The sequence below is a fragment of the Dunckerocampus dactyliophorus genome, chromosome 5 (genome assembly GCF_027744805.1).
Source record: "Dunckerocampus dactyliophorus isolate RoL2022-P2 chromosome 5, RoL_Ddac_1.1, whole genome shotgun sequence".
Lineage (NCBI taxonomy): Eukaryota > Metazoa > Chordata > Actinopteri > Syngnathiformes > Syngnathidae > Dunckerocampus > Dunckerocampus dactyliophorus.
Genome location: NC_072823.1, coordinates 30,524,349 through 30,549,156, shown reverse-complemented (window position 1 = coordinate 30,549,156; position 24,808 = coordinate 30,524,349). Strand labels below are relative to the sequence as shown.

The 24,808-nt window shown below is 43.8% G+C and overlaps 1 protein-coding gene across 1 annotated transcript; it reads left to right on the top strand.

Annotated features, from left to right (window-relative positions):
* The first annotated feature begins 4,661 nt into the window (after nucleotides 1-4,661).
* On the top strand, nucleotides 4,662-23,608 carry LOC129181139 (probable D-lactate dehydrogenase, mitochondrial). The gene is made up of 13 exons (XM_054775878.1): nucleotides 4,662-4,726; nucleotides 4,771-4,948; nucleotides 7,866-7,993; nucleotides 8,052-8,193; nucleotides 8,410-8,551; nucleotides 10,418-10,487; nucleotides 11,157-11,356; nucleotides 12,082-12,210; nucleotides 12,254-12,296; nucleotides 16,013-16,199; nucleotides 17,564-17,654; nucleotides 18,647-18,758; nucleotides 21,475-23,608. The coding sequence occupies exons 1-13, from the start codon at nucleotides 4,662-4,664 to the stop codon at nucleotides 21,653-21,655; spliced, it is 1,668 nt and encodes a 555-aa protein (XP_054631853.1). The 3' UTR covers nucleotides 21,656-23,608.
* The last annotated feature ends 1,200 nt before the right edge of the window (nucleotides 23,609-24,808 follow it).

Here is a 24,808-nt window from a genome sequence, read left to right as displayed (position 1 = left end):
GGAAGACAAGAGGGCTCACTCTATGTGTAGCATAAAAACAATGGCCGCACTGTTGAGTGGACCTGTGCTTGCTAAATAATGTTGCCAGTCAGAAACAAAAGACAAATAGTTGACAGCTCTAATAGTGATGAAAGTTGGACACCCCGCTCTTATTCATTCTGTTAACTTGAGCAGGATACATTCTTATTTGACTTGGCTGTTTAAGGACCGACAGCAAAAACCCTGGCCAAAAGATCCTCTAAGTGACAGGATTACTTGGCTGTTTTCAAGGACAGAATTCAAAACCACTGGTCAAAGATCCTCTACATGACAGGAATACTTTGTTGTTTACCTCAAGAAAACGGAGTATAACATTGTTGATCATCCATGTCACAAAATGGCGCGTGGCCGATAACAGGTTACCAAATGCAGAAAGGACAACGAGAACTTCCGTGTAACAAAAGGTTTAATCACAGTTCACAAGCAAAAACAAAAATCAAAAATGAGTGTTCACAAGGCAAAAGGCAAACAAACACCGGGTCGAGCCGTGGTAAAAAATGGTAAGAACAAAAAGGCAACTGGCTCATTCTGGCTCAGTTCACCCAATGAGTTAAACCCTACTTTGTCATATCATGATGAGACTTGGTGTATAGGTAAATCGTACCCAGAAAAGCCATAATCTCAAGTTTCAGCTTCACCGGATGAACGGTTTCTGAGATATCGCAACTTCATTTTTTTGCGAAAATGGGCGTGGCCGCCAAATTTCAATTTGCATTTACTCAGCAACCACTGGTCCGATCAACAGCCAAGGTATCTCTGGAAAGGGGCAATTGCAAGAAACCCAAATGTGGCATTTATTTGCATTTGGGATGAATGACCATTCCATTTTCCTCCGCTTATCCGGGTCCGGGTCGCGGGGGCAGCAGTCTCAGTAGGGAAGCCCAGACTTCCCGGTCCCCGACCACCTCCTCCAACTCCACCGGGAGGACACCAAGGCGTTCCCAGGCCAGTTGGGAAACATAATCCCTCCAGCGTGTCCTAGGTCTTCCCCGGGGGCCTTCTCCCGGCTGGGCATGCCCGAAACACCTCACCAGGGAGGCGTCCGGGAGGCATCCGGACTAGATGCCCGAGCCACCTCAGCTGGCTCCTCTCGATGTGAAGGAGCAGCGGCTCTACTCTGAGCTCCTCCCGGATAACCGAGCTCCTCACCCTGTCTCTTAGGGTGAGTCCCGCTACCCTACGAAGAAAACTCATTTCAGCCGCTTGTATCCGCGATCTCGTTCTTTCGGTCACGACCCAAAGCTCATGACCATAGCTGAGGGTGGGAACATAGATCGAACGGTAAATTGAGAGCTTTGCCTTCCGGCTCAGCTCTCTCTTCACCACGACGGTCCGGTACAGCGACCGCATTACTGCAGACGCTGCGCCGATCCGCCTATCGACCTCACGCTCCAACCTTCCCTCACTCGTGAACAAGACCCCGAGATACTTGAACTCCTCCACCTGGGGCAGGACCTCATTCCCAACCCGGAGGGAGCAATCCACCCTTCTCCGACTGAGAACCATGGCCTCGGATTTGGAGGTGCTGAGTCTCATCCCAGAAGCTTCACACTCAGATGCAAACCGTCCCAGTAAACGCTGCAGGTCACAGCCCGATGAGGCCATCAGGACCACATCGTCTGCAAATAGCAGAGATGAGATCCTAGTGCCCCCGAACTGGACTCCCTCGACACCTTGGCTGCGCCTAGAAATTCTGTCCATGAAAATTATGAACAGAATCGGTGACAAAGGGCAGCCTTGGCGGAGGCCAACGTTCACCGGAAACAGGCTTGACTTACTGCTGGCAATGCGAACCAGGCTCCTGCTCCGGTTGTACAAGGACTGAATGGCACGTAGTAGCGCGCCACCAATCCCACACTCCTGGAGCACCCCCCACAGGACACCGCGAGGGACACGGTTGAATGCCTTTTCCAGATCCACAAAGCACATGTAGACCGGTTGGGCAAACTCCCAAGTACCCTCCAGGACCCTTGCAAGGGTGTAGAGCTGGTGCAGTGTTCCGCGACCAGGACGAAAACCACATTGCACCTCCTGTAGCCGAGGTTCGATTAACGGTCGTACCCTTCTCTCCAGCACCCTGGAATAGACTTTCCCAGGGAGGCTGAGGAGTGTGACCCCCCTATAGTTGGAACACACCCTCCGATCACCCTTCTTGAAAAGGGGGACCACCACCCCAGTCTGCCAATCCAGAGGTACTGTTCCCGACTTCCACGCAATGTTGAAGAGATGTGTCAGCCAAGACAGTCCCGCAACATCCAAAGCCTTGAGGAATTCAGGGCGAAACTCGTCCACCCCCGGAGCTTTGCCACTGGGGAGCATTTTGACTACCCCAGATACCTCAGCCACGGTGATGGAACTGTCCGCGTTCGTATCCTCAGTCTCTGCTTCCTCCATGGAAGGTATGTCAGTGGGATTGAGAAGGGCCTCAAAGTATTCCTTCCACCGCCCAACTATATCCTCAGTCGATGTCAGCAGGCTCCCGTCCCCACTGTAAACAGTGTGGACCGGGCACTGCTTCCCCTTTCTGAGGCGCCGGACGGTTTGCAAGAACCTCTTCGAGGCCGACCGAAAGTCGTGTTCCATGGCCTCACCGAACTCCTCCCACACCCGAGTTTTTGCCTCGACCACCGCCGAAGCCGCGTGCCGCTTGGCCTGCCGGTACCCGTCAGCTGCTTCAGGAGTCCCACAAGCCATCCATGTTCGATAGGACTCCTTCTTCAGCTTGACGGCAGCCCTGACCTCTGGTGTCCACCATCGGGTTCGGGGCTTGCCGCCACGACTGGCACCGACCACCTTGCGGTCGCAGCTCCGATCGGCTGCCTCAGCAATGGAGGCACGGAATAGAGCCCATTCGGACTCGATATCCTCGTCCTCCCCCGGGATGCAGGAGAAGCTCTGCCGGAGGTGAGAGCTGAAGACTTGACGAACAAAAGACTCTGCCAAACGTTCCCAGCACACCCTCACTACACGTTTGGGTCTCCCGGGTCTGTCCGGCATCCTCCCCCGCCATCTAATCCAACTCATCACCAGGTGGTGATCAGTTGACAGCTCAGACCCTCTCTTTACCTGTGTGTCCAAAACATGCGGACGCAGGTCTGATGATACGACTACAAAGTCGATCATAGACCTGCGGCCTAGGGTGTCCTGGTGCCATGTGCACTTATGGACATCCTTATGCTGGAACATGGTGTTTGTGATGGACAAACTGTGGTTCGCACAGAAGTCCAACAACATCACACCGCACGGGTTCAGATCGGGGAGGCCGTTCCTCCCAATCATGCCCCTCCAGGTCACACTGTCATTGCCCACATGGGCGTTGAAGTCTCCCAGCAAAACGACAGAGTCACCAGTTGGGGTGCTCTCCAGCACCCCTCTGATGGACTCCAGGAAGGCTGGGTACTCTGAACTGCCGTTTGGCGCGTACGCACAAACAACAGTCAGGACCCTTTCCCCAACCCGAAGGCGTAGGGAAATGACCCTCTCGTTTACCGGGGATGACTCCAACACAGAGGCACCGAGCCGGGGGGCTATTAATAAGCCCACACCAGCTCGCCGCCTCTCCCCTGCAGCAACTCCAGAGTAGAACAAGGTCCAGCCCCTCTCGAGGAGTTTGGATCCAGAACCCAAACTGTGGGTCGAGGTGAGTCCGACTATATCTAGTCGGAATGTCTCAACCTCTCTCACAAGTTCGGGCTCCTTCCCCGCCAGAGAAGTGACGTTCCATGTCCCAAGAACCAGATTTGGCCGCCAAAGACCAGGTCGCCTAGGTGCCCGCCCTCGACCGCCACCCAAAACGCAATGCACCGGACCGTTATGCTTGCCCCCGCAGGTGGTGGGTCTACGGGGGGGAGATCCCGTGTGGCTTCTTCAGGCTGAGCCCGGCCGGGTCCCAAGGGTGAAAGCCCGACCACCAGACGCTCGCCTGCGAGCCCCTCCCCCAGGCCTGGCTCCAGGGTGAGGCCCCGGTATCCCACTTCCGGGCGAGGTGCGGTCTCTCCTCGTGTGTTTATTCATAGGGGTCTTCTGAATCACTCTTGGTCTGGCCCGTCACCCAGGACCTGTTTGCCTTGGGAGACCCTACCACGGGCATATAGCCCCAGACAACATAGCTCCGAGGATCACTCGGGCACACAAACCCCTCCACCACGGTAAGGTGGTGATTCACGGAGGATGAATGACCTTGAAATTGATAAGGACACACCCAACACAGTGACACCAATAGAAAAAATGTAGCTCTATATGTCCACTAAAACATATCAAAAATTTGGAGGGGTAATCTTTTTCATTTTGGAGCAAATTGGGATAGAAGTTGACATGCCCCACCTTTAAATCGATCAAATATCCATTCCGTGTATGCATCACATACATTTATACACACGCAAGTCCATAAGGATACACAAGAAATATATTGCCAATCACACAGTACTACACATGTTAAAAGTCACTGGAAATGTCACACCTGTCCCAGTTATGAAATTAGGGTAGATAAATGTAAAGTCATTTACTCCTTGTCTGCCGCCCAGTTTTAAAAGTGCTTTGAAATTCTGGACAAATCACCTTGTGAGATGCTGTAGTTTCTTGTCGAAGATGAGTTCAGGAAAGGAGTGTTTATCACACAGTGAATGTCTGAATCAGGTATCCAGCAAGAATCCTCCTTTGATGGCCAGAAGAAGGTCTTCGCCAGGCCGTGAGGGTGCATGAACTTAATCCCGTAGTCTCCGAATTCTTCAGACACTTCCTCCACCAGGCCAATCCAAGGAAGGTCATCATAGCTGCAGACCACAAAGTTTTGTTGTCTCACAACAAGACGGGTAGTGTCAGCAGAGCCTCCATGTTCGTCAGGTGGTGTTGCCTGTTGACCGAGCTTGGAGACATGCATCTGTGTCAGGGAGACAGGGACAAAACGATGGTACTACAATGTTGCTTTAATTGTATTTATTTATTAGTAGTATTATTAGTATTTTGGACTTTGTATTCAACATCATGTCAATTATTAGACAGGATGAAAATGATTAAATTGAAGAAACTGATTGGATGAAAGTGTTGTGTACTTGCATTGCTCTTGGAATTGCATGTGGTAGTGTAGTCTATGGTAAAAGTATACTGTTTGGAATGCAAAGTAGTGTATGACTGTTCTTCCTCTGTTCAAAAGCAACTGAGAACTTTAAAACTTTGGGTAAGCTGCTAACAGGATATGACTGGCATTACATTGTATACACAAAAGTCTAAGCTTTGGCTTTTTTTGGACTCTAGGAAACTGCTATCGCAACATAGGCACAGAATAGAGGACCTAATACAGATGGTCATAAATAACATAGCATCTTGTAGCTAAAGGAATTATCAGACAGTATAACTGCAATGCAAATAATGTAGGCTCACTATGCACATTTTACACTGGGTTTTAACAGGGACTGAGGGATAGGGCTTATTTCTATCCCAATTTGCTCCAAAATGAAAAAGATTACCCCTCCAAATTTTTTATATGTTTTAGTGGACATATAGGGCTACATTTTTTTTCTTCCTATCGGTGTCATTGAGGTTGGGCGTGTCCTTCATTGTCAATTTCAAGGTCAATATATAGGTCAAAAAGGTCATTCATCCCAAATGTACTCAAATGCAAAAATAAATGCTAGAATTGGATTCCTTGTGATTTCCCCTCCCAGAGATACCTTGGTCATTGAGATCGGACCAGCGGTTGCTGAGTAAATGCAAATTGAAATTTGGCGGCCACGCCCATTTTCGTGAAAAAGTGAAAAAATGACGTTGCGATATCTCAGAAACAGTTCATCCGGTGAAGCTGAAATCTGAGATTTTGGATTTTTTGGGTATGGTTTACCTACTTACGAAGTTTCATTGCAATTTGAAGATATCGGTGTTCAAATTGCAATTTTATTGGGTGAATTGAGCCAGACTGACCCAACTAAAAGGCGCTGCACACATGGTTAGCAGGAGAACAAATGTAAACTAACAAAAACCGCTATCACAAAAGGTGATAGGAAAGAACAAGGAAAGCTGTTGACAACCAAGCAGAGTACAAAAACCAGAAATAACAAAAAAACACTGCACAAATGGGCAGGCAGAAAAAACACTAATACTACTCACGGTAGGTAAAAGGAATGGCCAGACGCTAGGGAACAAGGACTATCGGGCAAAACAAGAACAGGAATCAGGTGTGCATAGGAAGACGTTTTGGCAACAAGTGAGGGGCCAAACAGGATCTAAATAGTCCACGGCTGATATCAGGTGTGCCTGAGCTCCTCCCCTGGTCATTGGGTGTGCTGCAACAAACGAACATTAGATGGCAGCAGAGCAGCACCCGAACTCATGACAATCAAGAGTGAAACGTGTTGAACCTTCAAAGCCATGAGGTGTGTTTTTGCACCATTTGGTCACTCGAGGGCACTATTGGCTCACTGTTCTCCCTCTCCCGCTGCAACCAAACGGCTGTTCAGGCTTTGATTGGTTGATGACGAGCTTTTTGCTCACCAACAGTAAGGCGGTGTTTCATGTTTGATTGCCTGTTTACTTTTGCTTTGAAAGCAGCTGCAGCGAAAGCGCTTCCAAATGCAAAATAACTCCACGACCCAATGACACAACATCTCCCTGAAGGTCATTGATGATAAATCTGCTTTTGCTGCACTCTTATTCATATCATTGACATTCCTATTTTCCCTCATAGTACTACATTAGTCTCGTAAATGACGCCTTTTTCTCGTGAGATTACATACTTTTTTCTCTAAATAATATTTTGTGAAATTACTGCTGATATTTCCACTTTTGCTGCTACTGGGTTTTTAAAAACGTTTTTATGTTAAATTATATTTTTACAATGTGCCACAGACCGCACTTTGGACTTGTAGGCATAGAAAACCTGTTTATGACCTTCTGACTATGCTTTTTTTTTTAAAAAAACATCATTAGAGCCCTCCAGACATGAATAACACCCCTATAGTCATCTTTCTACTTCTATTATCCAATACAGTCGACATAATACGAGAAAATAAGACATATTAGGCATAGAAAACCTGTTTACCACCTTCTAAATATGCTTCTTAACATCATTAGAGAGCCCTCTAGACATGAAATAACACTCCATAATCATCTTTACACTCCTATTACACAATACAGTAGACATAATAAAGGAAAATAAGACATAGTAAACCTGTTTACCACCACCTAAATGTACGTTTTTAACATTATTAGAGTTTGAGGTGTGCACTTTGGATGTAAACGTGTGTGTGTGTCTGTGTAGGCTCTCAGTCGTACAGGAGTTGTCCATCAAGGGAAAGGCTTCTTGAGACGTCATCTGTACTTCTGTGAAGAAGGTGTCGGACGTTTCGCTCCTCATCTACATCTACACCTTAAAGCAACCGATCACTCTTTTGAGGACAGCGAGGTAAAGATTTTGGCCAAAGAAAACAGATGGTTTGAGACCAAAACTGAGACCAAAACCCACAGCTCTTAGTCTTGCAAATGAGGTGGAGCCAGGGCCGAGCCAGAACAATAGATGCTAATGAGCCAGTATCAGAGTCGTTCATACCCAACTACAGGGAGTTACACTTCCCTTTGATCTGAGGTGCTAATGGCAGGAGAGGATTAGACCACAACTCCTCCCAGTCTTAGTGTAAGGAACCAATAGGAGGAGGGTGTTGGCACACCAATTCCGCCCACTCTTACTGTATTTAAGGCCTAGGCTACCAGCACTTATTAGTTTGCTGACGAAGCTCTTCGGATGAGGAGCAAAATGTCCGACACCTTCTTCACAGAAGTACAGATGACGTCTCAAGAAGCCTTTCCCTCCGTGTGTGTGTTTGTGTGTGTGTGTGCTTGTGTCCACACAGGGTGCCACCCTGGACAGCGCACTTCGTAAATTCCGATCAATATGCGGAGAGGATGGTGTGTCAGTGGGAGCTGCGGTCAGAGAGCAACACGGCAAAGATGAATCCGTGCACAGGTGAGCGCCACACTCCAGATTCTAAAAAAGCTATGACCTTTGACATAATGCTGTCCAGATGCCGTCCGCCGGATGTGGTGGTTTTTCCACGCTGCGTGGGGGAAGTCAGCGCCCTGGCCAAAGTCTGCCATAGCCAACGCCTTCCCATCATCCCGTTTGGTACCGGAACCGGCCTGGAGGGAGGGGTCGGAGCAGTGAAGGTGAGAGACCACAGCACCTGCATCTCAGCTGAAGAAGATCCGCTGTTGTTGTTTTCCCGCAGTCAGGTGCTCGCCAAGTCTTGTAATAAGAATGACTAAGAAGCTAAGCAGCCAATGTATGACATGTATCAAGTATGCTGATTGACCATTTATGCTCATACGTTTAGAAAATAATAAGACATACCACTTGGCCTCTTTCCTCTCCCTCCCTTTAAGGGAGGTGTCTGCTTCAGTCTGAGGAATATGGATCAGATTCTGGATCTGCACCAGGAGGATTTTGATGTGACAGTGGAGCCCGGTGTGACCCGGAAGACTCTCAATGCCTACCTGCGGGACACAGGACTCTGGTTTCCTGTTGGTCAGTCCAACTCTTAGCAGGCTCATTACCACCCAATCACAGCAATTCTGTCCCAATCCATTACATTGCTGTCTTTTTTTTATCAGAACTTGAAGTTTCCGAAACCAAGATGGCTGATTTAAGTAACGGCAGCGAGATTTTAGCATTGAATTAGCAAATACACTCCCTCCTTCATTTGTGGTGGCTCATTTGTACCACACCCGACTGCGATAAATGAATTTCCACGATATACTGTTGGATTCAAGTTTAATAAATGGAATATTTTCATAGTTACAGCATAGAAAACCTGTTTATGACTTTCTGAATATGCTTTTCAACATTATTAGAACCCTCTACACATACAGTAACACTCTTATAGTCACCTTTACACAACTATTACCCAATATGGTAGACATAGTACGAGACAATAAGACATACAAGATGCAGGAAACCTGTTTACCACCTTCTAAACATAATTTTCAACATTATTAGAGCCCTCTAGACATGAAATAATACCCCTATAGTCACCTTTACAATCCCATTACCCAATGTAATCGACATGACAAAAGAATATAAGACCTATAAGGCACAGAAAACTTGTTGACCACCTTCTAAATTCAACATTATTAGAGCCCTCTAGACATGCAGTAACACCCCATAGTCACCTTTACACAACTATTATCCAATATAGTAGACAAAAGAGAAAATAAGACATAGAAAACTTGTTTGAGGCCTTCTCAATACGGTTTTCAACATTATTAGAGTTGCCCAGACATGAAATAACACCCCTATAGTCACCTTTACACTCCTATTAACCAATATAGTAGACATAATAAAAGAAAACAAGACATATTAGACAAAGAAAACCTGTTTACCACCTTCTAAATACACCTTTTGACATTATTAGAGCCTTCTAGACATGAAATAAAACCCCTATAGTCACCTTTACACTCTTATTATTCATTTTTTCAACACATTGTGCAACTCTTATGCTGCAGGGACTCCAGATGGACGCTAGCTAGCGGGCTAACCAGTTAGCCTCAAATTGAATTGTTTTATGCATGTAAAACTATCATTGTAAAACTATAAAAACGCGTTTTGTGTTAACATTTTTGAGTCAGCTGCTGATGACATTATAGACTGGAGATGAAGCTGAAAATAACACCCATATCGTCACCTTTACACTCCTATTACCCCATATAGTACACACAATAAGAGAAAAGAAGACATAGAAAACCTGTTTATGACCTTCTAAATATGCGTTTTAGCATTATTAGTGCCCTCCAGACATGAAAAAACACTCCTATAGATACGAGAAAATAAGACATACAAGACACAGAAAACCTAGATTAGAGCCCTCTAGACATGAAATAACACCCCTATAGTCACCTTTACACTCCTATTATCCAATATAGTTGACATAATAAGAGAAACAGCAATCATTTATTCATGAATGAATATTTTAAAAAGTGCGATAGAGCGAGGGACGCCTCTATTGTCGCTCATGTACAGGTCGTGATATTTCAGGGCATTGACTGGATGGCAGCTGGACTGTTACAGTATAGTTTCCTTAGAAGACATCCTGTCACGCTTGGGCTGTGGTGAGGGTCTGGAACCCCGAACGCAGAGGTAGGAGGCAGGTCTTTACGGAATTTATTCCAAGTAGAGCAAGTGAACAAAAGGCGCTGGCCCCAACAAACAGGTATACCAGGAAACAAGTGAAACTAAGTGCCGGCTGAAGGCTGGTGCTGCTGAACGCTAAAGAACATAGATTATACAAGGACAAGAGTTGCAAAGCAGGTGTGTCCTGGAGTATCTGGCAATAATTCGGCGTTTCCCAGACGTCCGCAGTCAGCTTAAGTAGGAAGCATGTGTAATCAAGCTCAGGTGCGTTCAGCAGCTCCGCCTCCAGCCAGGGCGATGGGATCTGGGAGGAAGACAAAAGAAAAGGAGACAGGTACACCACAAAATGGCACAATGACTGTGACACATCCGAGCAGGCTTCATCAGTTCATGCTCAAAGACTAGATGGGACACACACCAGTCAGACTAGATAGAGAGCTTGGTGCAAGATCAATCTCTTTATCCTCTAAAGGAGGAGGCATGTCCAGTCAGGAATAGGGGTGGGAACCGCTGGGTTCCTCACGATACGATACGATACGATACGATACGCGATACAAGGCTCACAATAACTGCACTCTTCCATGCTCTTTTTTACATTTTTTTCCATGCAAATGATGGCTGCCGAGCTCTTTTCAAATGCACTTCTGCCACCTTGTGGCCGTTTTTATGGCGTAAAAGTGCTCTGAAATGTTAATGCATTAGTGCAGAGTTGTATCATGGCCTCTTTTCCCTCTCGCACAAAAAAACCCGTAAAAGATGTACAACTATTGTAGTTGGATTTGGCCCATTTCACTGACGGACGATGGGTATTGTAATGAATGGATGGGAGCATCCCCACTGACTAGTGTTTGTCCCAGCAACTGATGAAGCCTGCTCGGATGAGTGGCCAAACGTCTTCTAAGGAGACCATAACGGTCGAGTTCATGCCCTGAAGAAGACATTTCTGTCCCCCGGGCTGGGTCATGGGAGATGATGATACGCTACAGCAAGACCTTCTCTGCAGGAAGACGTCAGCGGGGTACAACTTGACAAACCTGTTTGTCGGATCGGAGGGCACTCTTGGAATCATCACAAAGGCAACCCTGCGCCTCTACGCCGTCCCAGAGGCTACGCTATCTGCTGTCTGCTCCTTTCCCACCGTGCAGGCAGCTGTGGACAGCACTGTGCACATTCTACAAGCTGGGGTAGACGTCGCTCGCATCGGTGAGCGCCAGTCGCCTATCCCCATTTCAAAAAAACCTTTTTTTTTCATAACGTAAATTTAACGGACAAAAAGTCCTGCATTTGGAAATGAGAAAAAAAGTCCTGAATTCATGAGAAAAAAATCCTACACCTACGAGAAAACTGCCCTGAATTTACGGAGGAAAAGGTCCGAAGTATACAAGAAATAAAGTCCCAAATGTATAAGGAAAAAAGTTCTACATTTATGAGAAAAAAAAGTCCTACATTTGCAGGAAAAAAGGTCCTAAATTTACAAGAAAAAAAAAGTCCTAAATTTACTAGAAAAAAGTACAACATTTATGATGGAAAAAAAGGTCCTTAAATTTACAAGAAGAAAAGTCCTAAATTTACAACAACAAAGTACTACAATTATGAGGAATTATTATGGATCAGGTTAGTTTTGAAAATATGTTGGAGAAAATCAGATCAGAACAGGAAGTGAGTGAGTCACCAGTGCACCTGGGCGTCCCAGTGTTGAGGTTGTGATAACATAGTGACCTGCAAGAATACAGGGCCGCACGGAGGGTTATTGCAAGGGCAGGCCCATTCCAAATTTTATTGATGTATTATCGCGAGACGGGATCGGCGGATTCCCCAAGTGAAGGAGATGGGCCCCGATGGATGGGTGCGTGTTTAGACAACACGGGAGCAGCGTGCATGTAAAACGGAGACGGTTTGTAGCATCTCTATGTGTTTGTACGTTTCAGAGTTTCTAGATGATGTGATGATGGATGCGTGCAACAGGTTCAGCTCTCTGTCCTACCCCGTCACCCCGACTCTCTTCCTGGAGTTCCACGGCTCTGAACGGAGTCTGCTGGAACAAGTCAAGACTGCTGGTGAGTCCGCAAGTCAAGCTTCGTCAAGTATTCACACGTTTAGCTGAGCTGAACACCTCCCATGGTGCTCAGCACACGGGGCAGGGGTCGGCAACCTTTAGCATCAAAAGGGCCATTTGGGCTCATTTCCACCAAATGAAATTCCACTTGGAGCCACAAAACCTATTTGACCACTAATAACAGGAATGCTGCATACTGTACATCCCAGGGGCGTCCAAACTTTCTCCACATAGCATACTGGCCGCATACTGAAAATTGAAATGCAAGAGCCACTTTGATATTGTTTTGCTCTTTTTTTTCACCATTTTTGCTGTCTATACAGTATTGTGAATATTCCCACTTTCTTCTGGAAGTCATCTTTTCAATGGAATATTAAGACTTTATTCCCATAATATTATAACTTTTCCCCAAGCTAATTTTCCAAACACGACAAATTTATTTTGTTGTTTGTTTCTCACAATATGAAGGCTTTTAAAAAATAACATTTTTTGACCCCTAATATTACACCGCTGTGCTACTAAAATGACATTTTTCCACATAATATTACAGGTTTATTCTCATAAAATAGACACTTCTTTCTCCTTGGAACTTCCTCTTGATATTTTCACTTTCATACCTGTAAAATTACAGCTGTTTTATTTGCCTGACTATTTCAACTTTTTTCTTGTAAATCTTGTTCTCATCATTATGACTTTATTGCCAAAATATTTGGACTTGATTCCCGTAACACATCATAACGTTTTCTGCAACCAAATTGACTTTACCTGTCGTTTTGTGAAGAATTGTGTCTGTTTTAGTGTCTGTGCGCACAACAGTAATTATTGCACGTTAATATGGCTCAAAGTCTGCCTTTGCTACGTCAAAGTTAAGGCTTTTAAAGTCTTTGAGCCACGACAACGGCGCTCGTTAAGGGCTGACTTTTGCAGCGCATTGACCAGCCCCTCTCTCCTCAATCTGCATCGCTCGTCCACTACACCGAGCCAACAAGCCAAGTAAGAGTTGTGGTTTGCTCATGGAGCCCACACAACAAGCTCAACCTGAACCCCAAACAAGAGCCACAAAAGTCAGGGTGCCCAAAGCGCGGCTCATTTGTCCTTGCATCACTGCAGAAACAAAACTGCAAAAATGATAAAAATACAGCAAAAGGCGCAATGAGAAACAGCTGAAACGTTGAAACCAATCATGACACAAAGCACTTATGGTTCAGGGGGGGGGGGTAGATCTTGTGCAGGTTCACGGCCGAGACCAAGGGATCTTGGTCCCAAAAAGATCGGTGTCCACTGCTGTACACTGTACTTGAGTGCCACCTAGTGGTTCAAATGTGAATTACGCCCCTCATGACAAAAAATGTTGCCGACGATATCAAGTATCGATGATAATTTGTAGCACATTTATCGACCAGCAAAATTTGTTATCGTGACACGTTCCCCCCAAAATTCCCACCTTACCCACGATTTAACATTTTTCGCAACAAGATTGCAGTTGGAAATGAAGGGATGTTCCACAATCCTCATATTTCTCGACGGAATCAAAACGTTCCAACATGAAAACATTCAGGACATTTGCACTAACAATGTTCTACGGGTCCCCAAATTCCCACTTTTCCCAAAAAGATACATGACATGATTGATCAACTCGGCTTAAATACGTTATATATTGTTTGGAATTATCTTCCACATTGTTCCATTGTTGAAAGTGAATAGTAAATGCACAAAAACAACATTTATAGTTGACTGCGGCAGCCACGACGAGCGAGCTCTCGCTGTTCAGCCTTGTTTCTGGAAGTGGCGCCGTTGTGGTACCTTCACTCAGGTAAACAAATACAATACGGAGGATGTTTACGGTGATCGTAGCCAGATTTGAGCCATGTCTCTGTTTAGTTTTGGAGGAGAAAGAAACATTTGGAGATGAAATAGAGAACTTGCAGAACATGGACTTAAGCCTTGAAGCACCAGACTTTTTTTTCAGTTTTGACGTGACTATTTCAAAAGCTCGTACCTAAAATGGTTCGATATAAATGCATACTGTCAATGAGAAAAATCATTAGTGTGACCCAACATTTCATTTGCATATGATGACATCACCAGGCTCAGGAATGGTCCATGATACCCAACAGGCTCATCAAAATGTAATTTACACCACTGCTGCCTGCTCTGCTGTTAGTAGTGTATTTTCTACCACAACTGCTGCTGTTTCCGCGCTTTTATGCAGTCCCGCTACCCCCCGTCGCCATTAGCGATGTTTTGACCACCCATGCTACACGCACCGTACGTCTCACCTGTTTGTTGTAGTGCATTTTAGGAGAAACTTGTGGGAAACATCCATACATCCATTTTCTGTCCCGCTTATCCTCACTCGGGTCGCGGGGACATGCTGGAGCCTATCCCAGCTGACTTTGAGCAAGAGGCGGGGTCATATGAGAGACATTTTTAGGCATTACTCTGGAGTTGCTTATCCCTCAATTATTCTTTTAAATCGGGTTCTTAAATAGCGTAAAGGGAAGTCATCAGTGAAATGATCACTGCAAAGGACACAACTCCAGGGTGGCGTTCATCTGTCTCTCCTCCTCTGCACTTTGTCCATCATTGTCTGAAAGCTTGGTCTTTTGGAAAAGAAAAGTAACTTACAGTATCACTGGGATACTGTGAACATCCAGCAGCAACACAACATTTTGGCATGACTGCTATTTGGATGGAAAATATACTGAACCAAGTCCACCATCTACCTACCTGGAGAAGCGTTGGCTTACTCTGCTTTAGCTGAGAGGCGTCGCCCCGATGGCGTCACTTCCAGAAATGAGGCTGAACAGCGAGAGCTAACATGGAGCCATCGACGAAAAATGTAATTTTAGCAAATGTAGCATTGGCTTTGAAAAATGGAACGATGGAGAACAGGGTTCAGGAATCTTTTTGGCTACGAGAGCCATGACGGCCACATATTTAAAAATGTATTCCCGTGAGAGCCACAGTATATTTTTAACAGTGAATACAACTAAAAGCCTTTTTAAGCAAGACCAATAATTTTAGAATATAATAAGTCTCTGAATGGGATGGATTAAAATGCATCAGCAAGTTTGACATTTTATTTTTAACACTGATTTCTGTAATGTTTCACTTCAAAATGTCAGAAAAAAATATCTATTTCTTTTTGTAATATGATGACTTTATTCCCACAATATTTTAACTTGATTTCCATAATATTGTAACTTTGTACCCACCCTAATTTTCCAAACATTCCGACTTTATTATTCTCATAATATCACGACTTAAAAAACACACATTTTTTTCATCTCTATGCTACTGATAACAACTTCCCACATTCCAAAATGTCCCATATTTTTTCCATGAATGTTACTTTTCTACATTTTGCAACCCATTGTCTTTTTTCAATGATTGCATTTGTGCCTTCTGAATGCACGTGTACCTTTTTAAATTGTAAAATAAAAGAATTGTCAAATAATTCCGTGGTTGCCAAAGGTTTTACAGTGGCGTACCCCTTGAGACATCTGACCCCATACTCCTGCACACGAGGGGTGTCTCCAGTCAAGACGAGATTTGAACACAAGTTTTCATGAGTAAAATATGACAATATTGGCGAGATAGCCACTAATTTAATTTAATTTCTTGTAGGTTAAACTCTCCTGCTATGCTAGCCGCCGCGCCTCCACCCACAAGGGGGGGAGACCTCCCTCTGGTAGAGTCCCTTCATATAGAGAGTTGCGACATGACGACTCGAAAAAATACGGTCACGTGACTCGTGGAGCCATCTTGGGGCCAAATTCGCGTTTGCCTTGTCTTTACAGGATTCTTGGGCGTATTCTTGTTTATTCCCCAAAAATGCTGTTTTTTTGTGCATTTGGATGCACAAATAGACATGACAAGGGTTTCAAGCTTTACAGATTCCCTTTAGATGTCAACAGATGGACAATTTGGGAAAATAAAATAAACCGTTTGGGCTGGAAGCCGAACTCGTCTTCAAAGCTGTGCGAGGTAGGCTCTGTATATGTTAACATTTTTAATGTCACAATGTTTTGACAACTTGACAGAGCCACCTGGGGCGATGTTACTAAGTTTAAGGCATCTCTTGATGAGCTGGGCACGTTTTGGAGAGAGTGAGAGTGTGATATAAGAAAGTAGCCTAAACATAAAATATACTATAAAAATAAGGCAGTCATGGATGCTTAGAGTTAAGAATGATCCTTGTGTAAATCACCTCTGGTTGCAAATAAAGTAATCCATGATCTCCAGCAAACTTATAAAACTGCATTCATTTTGCAAAATCTGCACTTGTTTCGAGGTATAAATAATAATTAAATAACAATGAAGAAATATACATATTTTAATCATTTTCAGTTTTTAAATATTGGGGCTTTTATATCTCTGTCATTTATTTTCATTCTAGTATCATGAGATGAACACTCTTATAAAAGCTCAATGTTTTAACAAAAGATGGCAAAATTATACCATATTACACATTGGAAAATATAGATCTATAAATAATTATAAAACAGACATTTTGCATGCGTCCCTTTGTGCAGAGACATTGCAATTTACATGCATTCGTACTGTGCACGCAAGCCGAGCGCTTGAATTGGCCCCAACATGGCAGCGTAATCTCAGTTGTCGTAACTCTCTGTATAGAGGGACTCTAACCTCTGGGCTCTTCAGGCTCCCCCTGGTGGACAGAGGCAGCGGATGAATCATCGCGGCGCCCCGGAAGTAATGTCCTATGAAATGCTTTGCTGGGACGAAATGTGTGATGGGAAGCATGGGATGATAAGCTCGTTGGGACTTGACTAATAGCTCGTGAAGAAAGCGCCACCGCTCCCTCACAGTATGATCTGAAGTAACTAAGAGTAGTCAATAAATTTGCCGCATCGCTGGACAAGCCGCAGGGTTCAGAGTTGAAGAAAAAAGTATACTGTGGAAATGATGGTAATTCCTGGTGAAAAAAATGTGTATTTTGCACGGTGACATTTTGATCAAGTGTGACATGAGCACTGATCAATACATTACTAATCGTCCTACACATCATTGAGATCAAATGTGCTTTTATGAGGCGAGATTCAAGTCAAATGTTTTGCAAACACGCTCTCCACTCGGCCACCGCGCAGCCGACATCTCTTCTCGTGGACATGTTAGTTATGTTGGTTACTTCACCAGCCCGAAGCAAATGATACGGATGGAACCTCTTGATTTCAAAAGAAAGTGTGATTGTATCTAAAATGTGCGTAATTTCGGAATCCCAAATCAGCAAGTCTTGAAGAAATGGTTGCTTAAAATGGGACTTGAAATAGTAGTAGTTTTTGCAGTGTGATGATGGTGTGTGTGTGTGTGTGTGTTTGTGCTCGTAGGCCTACTCTACAGACGTGTGTGTTCCCATTTCCCAACTGCCTCAACTCATAGTGGAGACAAAGGCGGACCTGATTGAGAACAAACTTACAGGTGAGCATCTTTAGGTGCCGCCTAACACATTCTACCTGGAACATGGTTACAAGCTAGCTTACCGTACTATGTTTTTTGGAGAAGGCATTGGAGAGTGTACCTCGGGGAATCCTGTGGGGAATATGTGGTACTGGACCACCTAACTCAGGTGCTTGGATCCTTGTATGACCGGGGTCAGAGCTTAATTAGGACTCCAGTGAGGGTTGCACTCTTTGTCTCCGATTCTGTTCCTTACTTTTGTGGACAGAATTTTTAGGTTCTCGCCCATAAAAGGGTGGAGCGCCATCCCCGGGTCGGGGATGAGATCCTGCCCCAAGTGGAGGAGTTTAAGTTCCTCGGGGTCTTGTTCACGAATTGAATGAAGGATGAAAAGGATGGAACGAGGGATGGACAGGAGGATTGGTGCGGCGTCTGTAGTGATGCGGACACTGCATCGGTCCGTTGTGGTGAAGAGGGAGCTGAGCCGGTGGATCTACGTTCCCACCCTCACCTTTGGTCATGAGCTGCGGGTAGTGACCCAAAGAACAAGATGGCGGGTACAAGCGCCCCAAATGAGTTTTCTCCTTCGGGTGGCTGGGCTCTCCTTACAGATAAGGTGAGAAGCACTGTCATCCAGGAGAAACTCCGCATTGAGAGGAGCCAGATGAGGTGGCTCGGGCATCTGGTCAGGATGCCTCTCGGACGCCTCCCTGGGGATGTGTTCAGGGCACGTCCGACCATTAGGAAGCCTTGGGGAAGACCCGGGACACGTTGGAGAGACCATGTGTCTCAACTGAACTGGGAACGCCTCAGGATCCACCGAGAGGAGCTGAACGTAGTAGCCGGGGAGGTAGAGGGAAGTCTTGGCTTAGGCTGCTGCCCCCATGACCCCACGTCGGATAAGCAGAAGAAGAAGAAGATGGATGGATCTGTATGAGAATATGTCAGATGTCTTTTTGGGGCATTTTACTTTTAGAAGTTGAGAAATACCTGAACAATGTGCTTCTGTGCAGGTCCCATAGCTGGCCACGTGGGTGACGGGAACTTCCATTGTCTGATGGTGCTTGATGCCACCCATCCAGAAGAAGTACACCAGGTCCATTTGTTCTGTCAGAGACTGGCAAGGTAATATCAGACATGCTAAAAGTATTTCTCAGCTGTTTCTCAGTTCTCTGTGGAACCTCTGTGTTTTTCCTATGCTTTTATTCTGGAAGGTCCCACCAAAACCGAAATATCCAAAAAACGAGGCTTTTTTTTCCCCACAGGGAATAATGTAAATCCAATTCATCTGTTCCAGACACCCAAAAATAGGAAAAAAAGACATTTCATTGCGAGTCATTGTAGTTTTGCGTGCAGAAAAGCATCGTCTTTAATTGATGGCACTCACAACTTTCTTTGGCCCCATGGCAGGTTATTTAGCAGTCACTCAACAAATGCACTGTGAGTCAGCATATCACAGCTCTTCAAATATGAATCAGTGAATAAATGATCACTGTTTCGTGGTTGAATACGGCATATTAGTAGTTTAAAAAACATATTTAAGCAATTTGTTCTTATTCTTGGCCTAAATGAAGCATTTTCAAGCATAAAAATGCATAAATGATCCAACTAAATGAAGTGAAATAGAAACACAAGGCAGAAGAAGCATTGTAATTATGACTGCGGTATTCCACATTGGCCACTAGGTGGTGGTGTTCTGTGAGACAGGCACTAGATGTCACGTGTGGCTTTCGCCAAGGGTTGGAACCCGTAATGCAGATTAGACACAGAGCTTGGTCAAAAAAAAAAAATACTATTTATTACCAGAGGTAATAATGCACAAGAAAAAGGATACAAAAATATACAAAAATGTAACAAAAGCACTCAGGGCGTAAGCCAAATAACACAAATGAAAAACACTGCTACGGTAGGAGAAAAAACACATACGATAACTAAAGGAGCTGCAGGAAAAAAGGTTTGCAGTACAGGTAAGTATAAACACGGTAACTAGGAAAAGGTACAAAAGGGAAAAACAGCAACAAAGTAGGAGGAAGCAGGGTTGGGAGGGAATAACTGGCGCTGCACAGTTGTCTGGCAGCAGCAGATAAAGGGTCAGGTAATTGAGCACAGGTGTCTCTCAACTCATCAGTGCTGCCGAGTGCACTGAAAGGCAAAGCAGATAAGCGGCAGCAGAGCGACAACACAGAACATGACACTCGACTCCTCACTAAGGTTCCCTAGGGCAGTGGTCCACAACCTTGTTGGTGGTGGGGGTCGTATAGCGATGTAATTTATCTCATTTAGTATGTATTGTGTAAACCTAAGACAGAACAACATCAAATTAAAAACACAAAATGAATACAGACCCACCATCCGCCACTTTAAGCTTGGAGTTTGTTTTTCAGAGAGAAGATGATAGCGCCGTTGCTTGAAGTGTGTGCTAACAGGCAGTGTGCTAGCATGAATTACCTTGAAGCTGTGCAACAAATATACACATTAGCACTCGATAACGTCGTCAAACTTTACCTTTATGCATTCCCACAGAGTATCAGCATTTGGGAGCAAATATGAAGTGAAAAAACCCCAATAAAAATACAGAATAGTTGACAATCTGTGCACAGTGGGAGAAGGCTAGCGCACAAACAATGGTGCGTTCAAGGACTGTCAAACAAAGTGGGACACTCGCAACAAATAACAAACATGCAAAAAACTAAAATAAAATAATGGCCCATATTTCCAAAATTGATATGCATTAACTTAAAATTGTATTTAGTTATTTCAAAAATATTTTTTTGTGTGTGTATTTTTTTTTTTTTTATCATTGCACCTGAAAGGTTTCCTCGGCCCAATTCAGCCCCGCCCACGGACCGGTACTTGGCCCCGGCCCGGTGGTTGGGGGCCCTTGCCCTAGGGAACACATTCACTGTGACACTGCTCTAGCAGGAGTTTTATATACGTCTTCCATGGCTTATTTCCTCTTATGTCTACAATATTGGCTAATAGGAGTGTAAGGGTGACTATAGGGGTGTTATTTCAAGTCTATAGGGCTCTAATAACATTATAAGGCATATTGACAAGGTGGTCAACATGTTTTCTATGTCTTATTTTCTCTTATTATGGCTACTATATTGGGTAGTAGGAGTGTAAATGGGACTATAGGTGTGTTTTTTTTGTGTCTATAGGGCTCCAGTCATGTTAAAAAGCGTATTTAGAAGGTGGTAAAAAGGTTTTCTGTGACTTATGTCTTATTTTCTCTTATTATGGCTGCTATATTGTTTAATAGGAGTGTAAATGGGACTATAGGGGTGTTTTTTGTGTATAGAGGGCTCCAATCATGTTAAGAAGCGTATTTAGAAGGTGGTAAACAGGTTTTCTGTGACTTATGTCTTATTTTATCTTATTATGGCTACTATATTGTTTAATAGGAGTGTAAATGGGACTATAGGGGTGTTTTTTTGTGTATAGAGGGCTCCAATCATGTTAAGAAGCATATTTAGAAGGTGGTAAATGGGTTTTCTGTGAGTTATGTCTTATTTTCTCTTATGTGTACTATATTGGGTAAAAACGGTGTAAAGGTGACCATAGGGGTGTTATTTTATGTCGAGAGGGCTCTAATCATGTTAAAACGTGTATTTAAAAGTGGCAAACAGGTTTTGTATGCCATAACTACCAAAATATTCTATGTATAAATATTGAGTCCTGCTTGGTGAAATGGATTGATCAGGGTGGGGTGTGGAAGGAATGAAAGCATAAATGAGGGATTACTGTACTTCCATGGATGGAACAGCTGGGATTGGCTCCAGGATATAAGTGAGTGTGTGGATGGATGTCGTTTGTGTGACAACACTTTGTTTCCTCTCAGACGTGCCCTGGCTATGAATGGCACCTGCACAGGTGAGCACGGGGTGGGCTTAGGCAAGCGAGCGCTGCTGTGCGAAGAGATGGGGGCCGCGAGCATCCAAGCCATGCAGCACATTAAGGACGCCCTGGACCCAAAGAACATCATGAATCCAGGGAAGGTTCTCCTGCCAAGAGAGTCGTGAAGGGTCAAGTATGCATCCATTTTACACTTGAAATGTCTTCCCGGCGCGTGTGGGGAGTATTTACACATTAAACCTGGCTTGTGTGGCCAGTGAACCATGGCGACCTGCCATAAATTTCTTGTGATTTCATGAGAATACCGTAATGTTGTAAAATGGTGAGGAAAAATAACCTCATTTTAGCAGCATAAAGTTGAAATATGAAAGAAAGCGGATGTTTTTAAGTCCTGTTTATGGTCGGCCTGTTGTTGTTCTGCCATGATGTCATTTCATGATGTCACTGCCATGTTGCTTCTTTGCCTGCCGTGTGTTCAGTTATGAGGATTAGCTGCTCCAGCCTTCGCTGACGGATATTTGCTCTAATGTCCTAATAGTCCTGGTGGCCTATTAGGCCTTGGAAGACTCTACGAAGGCTCTGTGGGAGCCGAACAGGAGGAAATACACGGATTTAGCACTTCTGGAGAGAGGAAGGATTCACAGACCTACATGGGAGTACACTAAAGTACCACAAAGTCTCAGTCATGCAGAGGTGACTGGACTTTAAAATGAACGCTACCTAGCGTGGTAGCCCATCCTTAACACACGGCTTCCACTGTCCTCCTCCACACACGCGCCTGCTGGCTTGATGTTAATGTGCAATTAAAGTGACTGCGGAGTAATTGACACCTCCCCTTGTGTGGACTTGTTGACTGACAGCACATGCTATACAACTTAGCCATTTACTTTTGCCTGAAGTGTCCTGAGTGTCCGGACATGCCTAACTACTCTACTACTCTACCTTTTGCTAAGTTGTTAGTGTCTTAACAGGGGTGCAATGTGTAATGCATCCTGTATGTGTAGAATATGATGTGGCAAATACAACCTCTCACGGTCTAGTCCACATGGGATTTGTCCATTTATGGACATTTATGGCTTTTTACCCAGCCTCGCCTGTATTTCCATCTCTGGATGGTCAGGATGTTTTTTTGTTTTTTCCTTTTGTGCCTCTGCTTTCTGGACCTGGATGAACTGAAACTTGGATACTTCCATTAAGGCCTGCACATACCGTTTTAACCAATTACTTTTGCACTTCGAAATTTGGCTGTCTTTGTTTGAATAAGTTGCCCTAAAATTCAACATCTTCTGGCAGCGTTGAACCTTTACTTCATGCATGAAATTATTGTTAACTTTATGGATTATTTTACCAGTTTGAAGATGTACTAAATGAGCAAATTAAAATATTTGTGATTTTAAAAATAAGGGATTTGTATGTTCTCTGCACGGCGTTATGAATTATCCTCACTGATCTTTTTTGCAGTACATTTAGCGAGTGTAGATTGCTTTTGTAGTAATTACCCCATATCTCCACACGATAAGTCAGATATGGTAATACCACAGAACAGGAAAGAGTGTGGAGGGATTTTTGATCAAGAACAGATTTTGCTTTATTCAATACAAAATGTAAGTATTTCTCGCCACCTTTTGTTGTATATTTTTGATGTGAGATTTCCAACTCATTTTTTCATCTATTATGATCCCCAGAAATGTATTTTCGTTCACTCTTTCAATGTCCACTCCGTCTATTTGTATTTGGTCGTACGTGTCCTTTCTGCTATTACCAAATAGCATTATTTCTGTTTTACTTAAGTTCAAGGATAATCTGTTTTTATCAAACCATCTTGATAATGAGGCCATTTCATCTGTAACTTTTTGAATTAGTTGTTGTGTGCTTTTCCCAGAACAAAAGGCAGTGGTATCATCCGCAAATAATACCAACTGTAAGTCCTTTGTGACTTTACAGATGTCATTGACATACAAATTTAACAGTTTTGGTCCCAATATTGACCCCTGGGGTACTCCACACATGATATTTAAACTTGCAGATGTGTATTCTCCTAGCTTTACAAATTGCTTCCTGTTCACTAGGTAGCTTTTAACCCAATTCAAAACTAATCCTTGATTCCATACCTTTATAATTTTGTCGTTAAAATGTTAGGATTAATTGTATCGAAGGATTAAAAAAAAAGATAAAAATAAATCTAAAGAATAACACAAATTATCCATCCTTCCATTTTCTATGCTATGAGAGGCGGGGTACACCCTGGACTGGTGGCCAGCCAATGGCAGGGCACATATAGACAAACAAGCATTCACACTCACATTCACACCTATGGACAATTTAGAGTCTCCAATGAAGCTAACATGCATGTTTTTGGAATGTGGGAGGAAACCGGAGTACCCGGAGAAAACGCACCCACACACACACGGGGCGAACATGCAAACTCCACAGAGAGGTGCCCAGAGGTGATTCAAACCCACATCTTCCCGATCTCCTGACTGCGTGGCTTGTGTGACTGTGTGCTAACCACCAGCCAACACAAATTATAACATAAATAGTACTTAAAAAAAATATAAAGCAAAAGTTGCACTCTTAAATTAATATTTTTTTCATGAAAAATATTAAAAGATGTAAAAGTGACATTTTTTTGTATTTACAAAATAAAAAATAAGAAAATAATACAACATTTAAAAATGTTTATAATGTGTATGTGTATGTGTATGTGTATGTGTATGTGTGTGTGTGTGTGTGTGTGTGTGTGTGTGGAAAATAGAGCAAAAAAGGTGCCGAGAGTGAAGTTGATATTAGTAACATGCTTTTCCACCCATATGACAAAGCTGACACTTTTTGCTCTTTTTTCTTGAAATATCTATAACCTCTTAGCATATCTGTCATTTTCCACTTCATCTTTGGACACCCCTGGTCTGGAGGAAGCATTTGGGCGTGGAGTCATAACAGTCTGCCTTAAAAGAGCTGAGATTTCCATCGTTATTCCCCACATAATCATTGTGTGATGAGAAAACAATACACAGCAAATTCAGCAGGCCTAAATTGACACTGTAGGAGTTAATCTCAACACTTTCAAAGTGTCCCACGGGGTCCACTCTACAAAGTGTTATTTTAACACTTTTGAAAGTGTAGCCATTTTTACACCATTGTAGAGTCAATATGAACTAGTTATATAGTTCAAATTTAACACTCCTCGACACCAACCGGTGTTGCATTTTTTTAACACTAGTGTGTGGTGTCACAAATTAATTCTCATTTGTATAAGAGTCATTTATTGACTCTTATAGTGTCATTTTACTCTCAAAAGGAGTTGCAACATTAACACTATA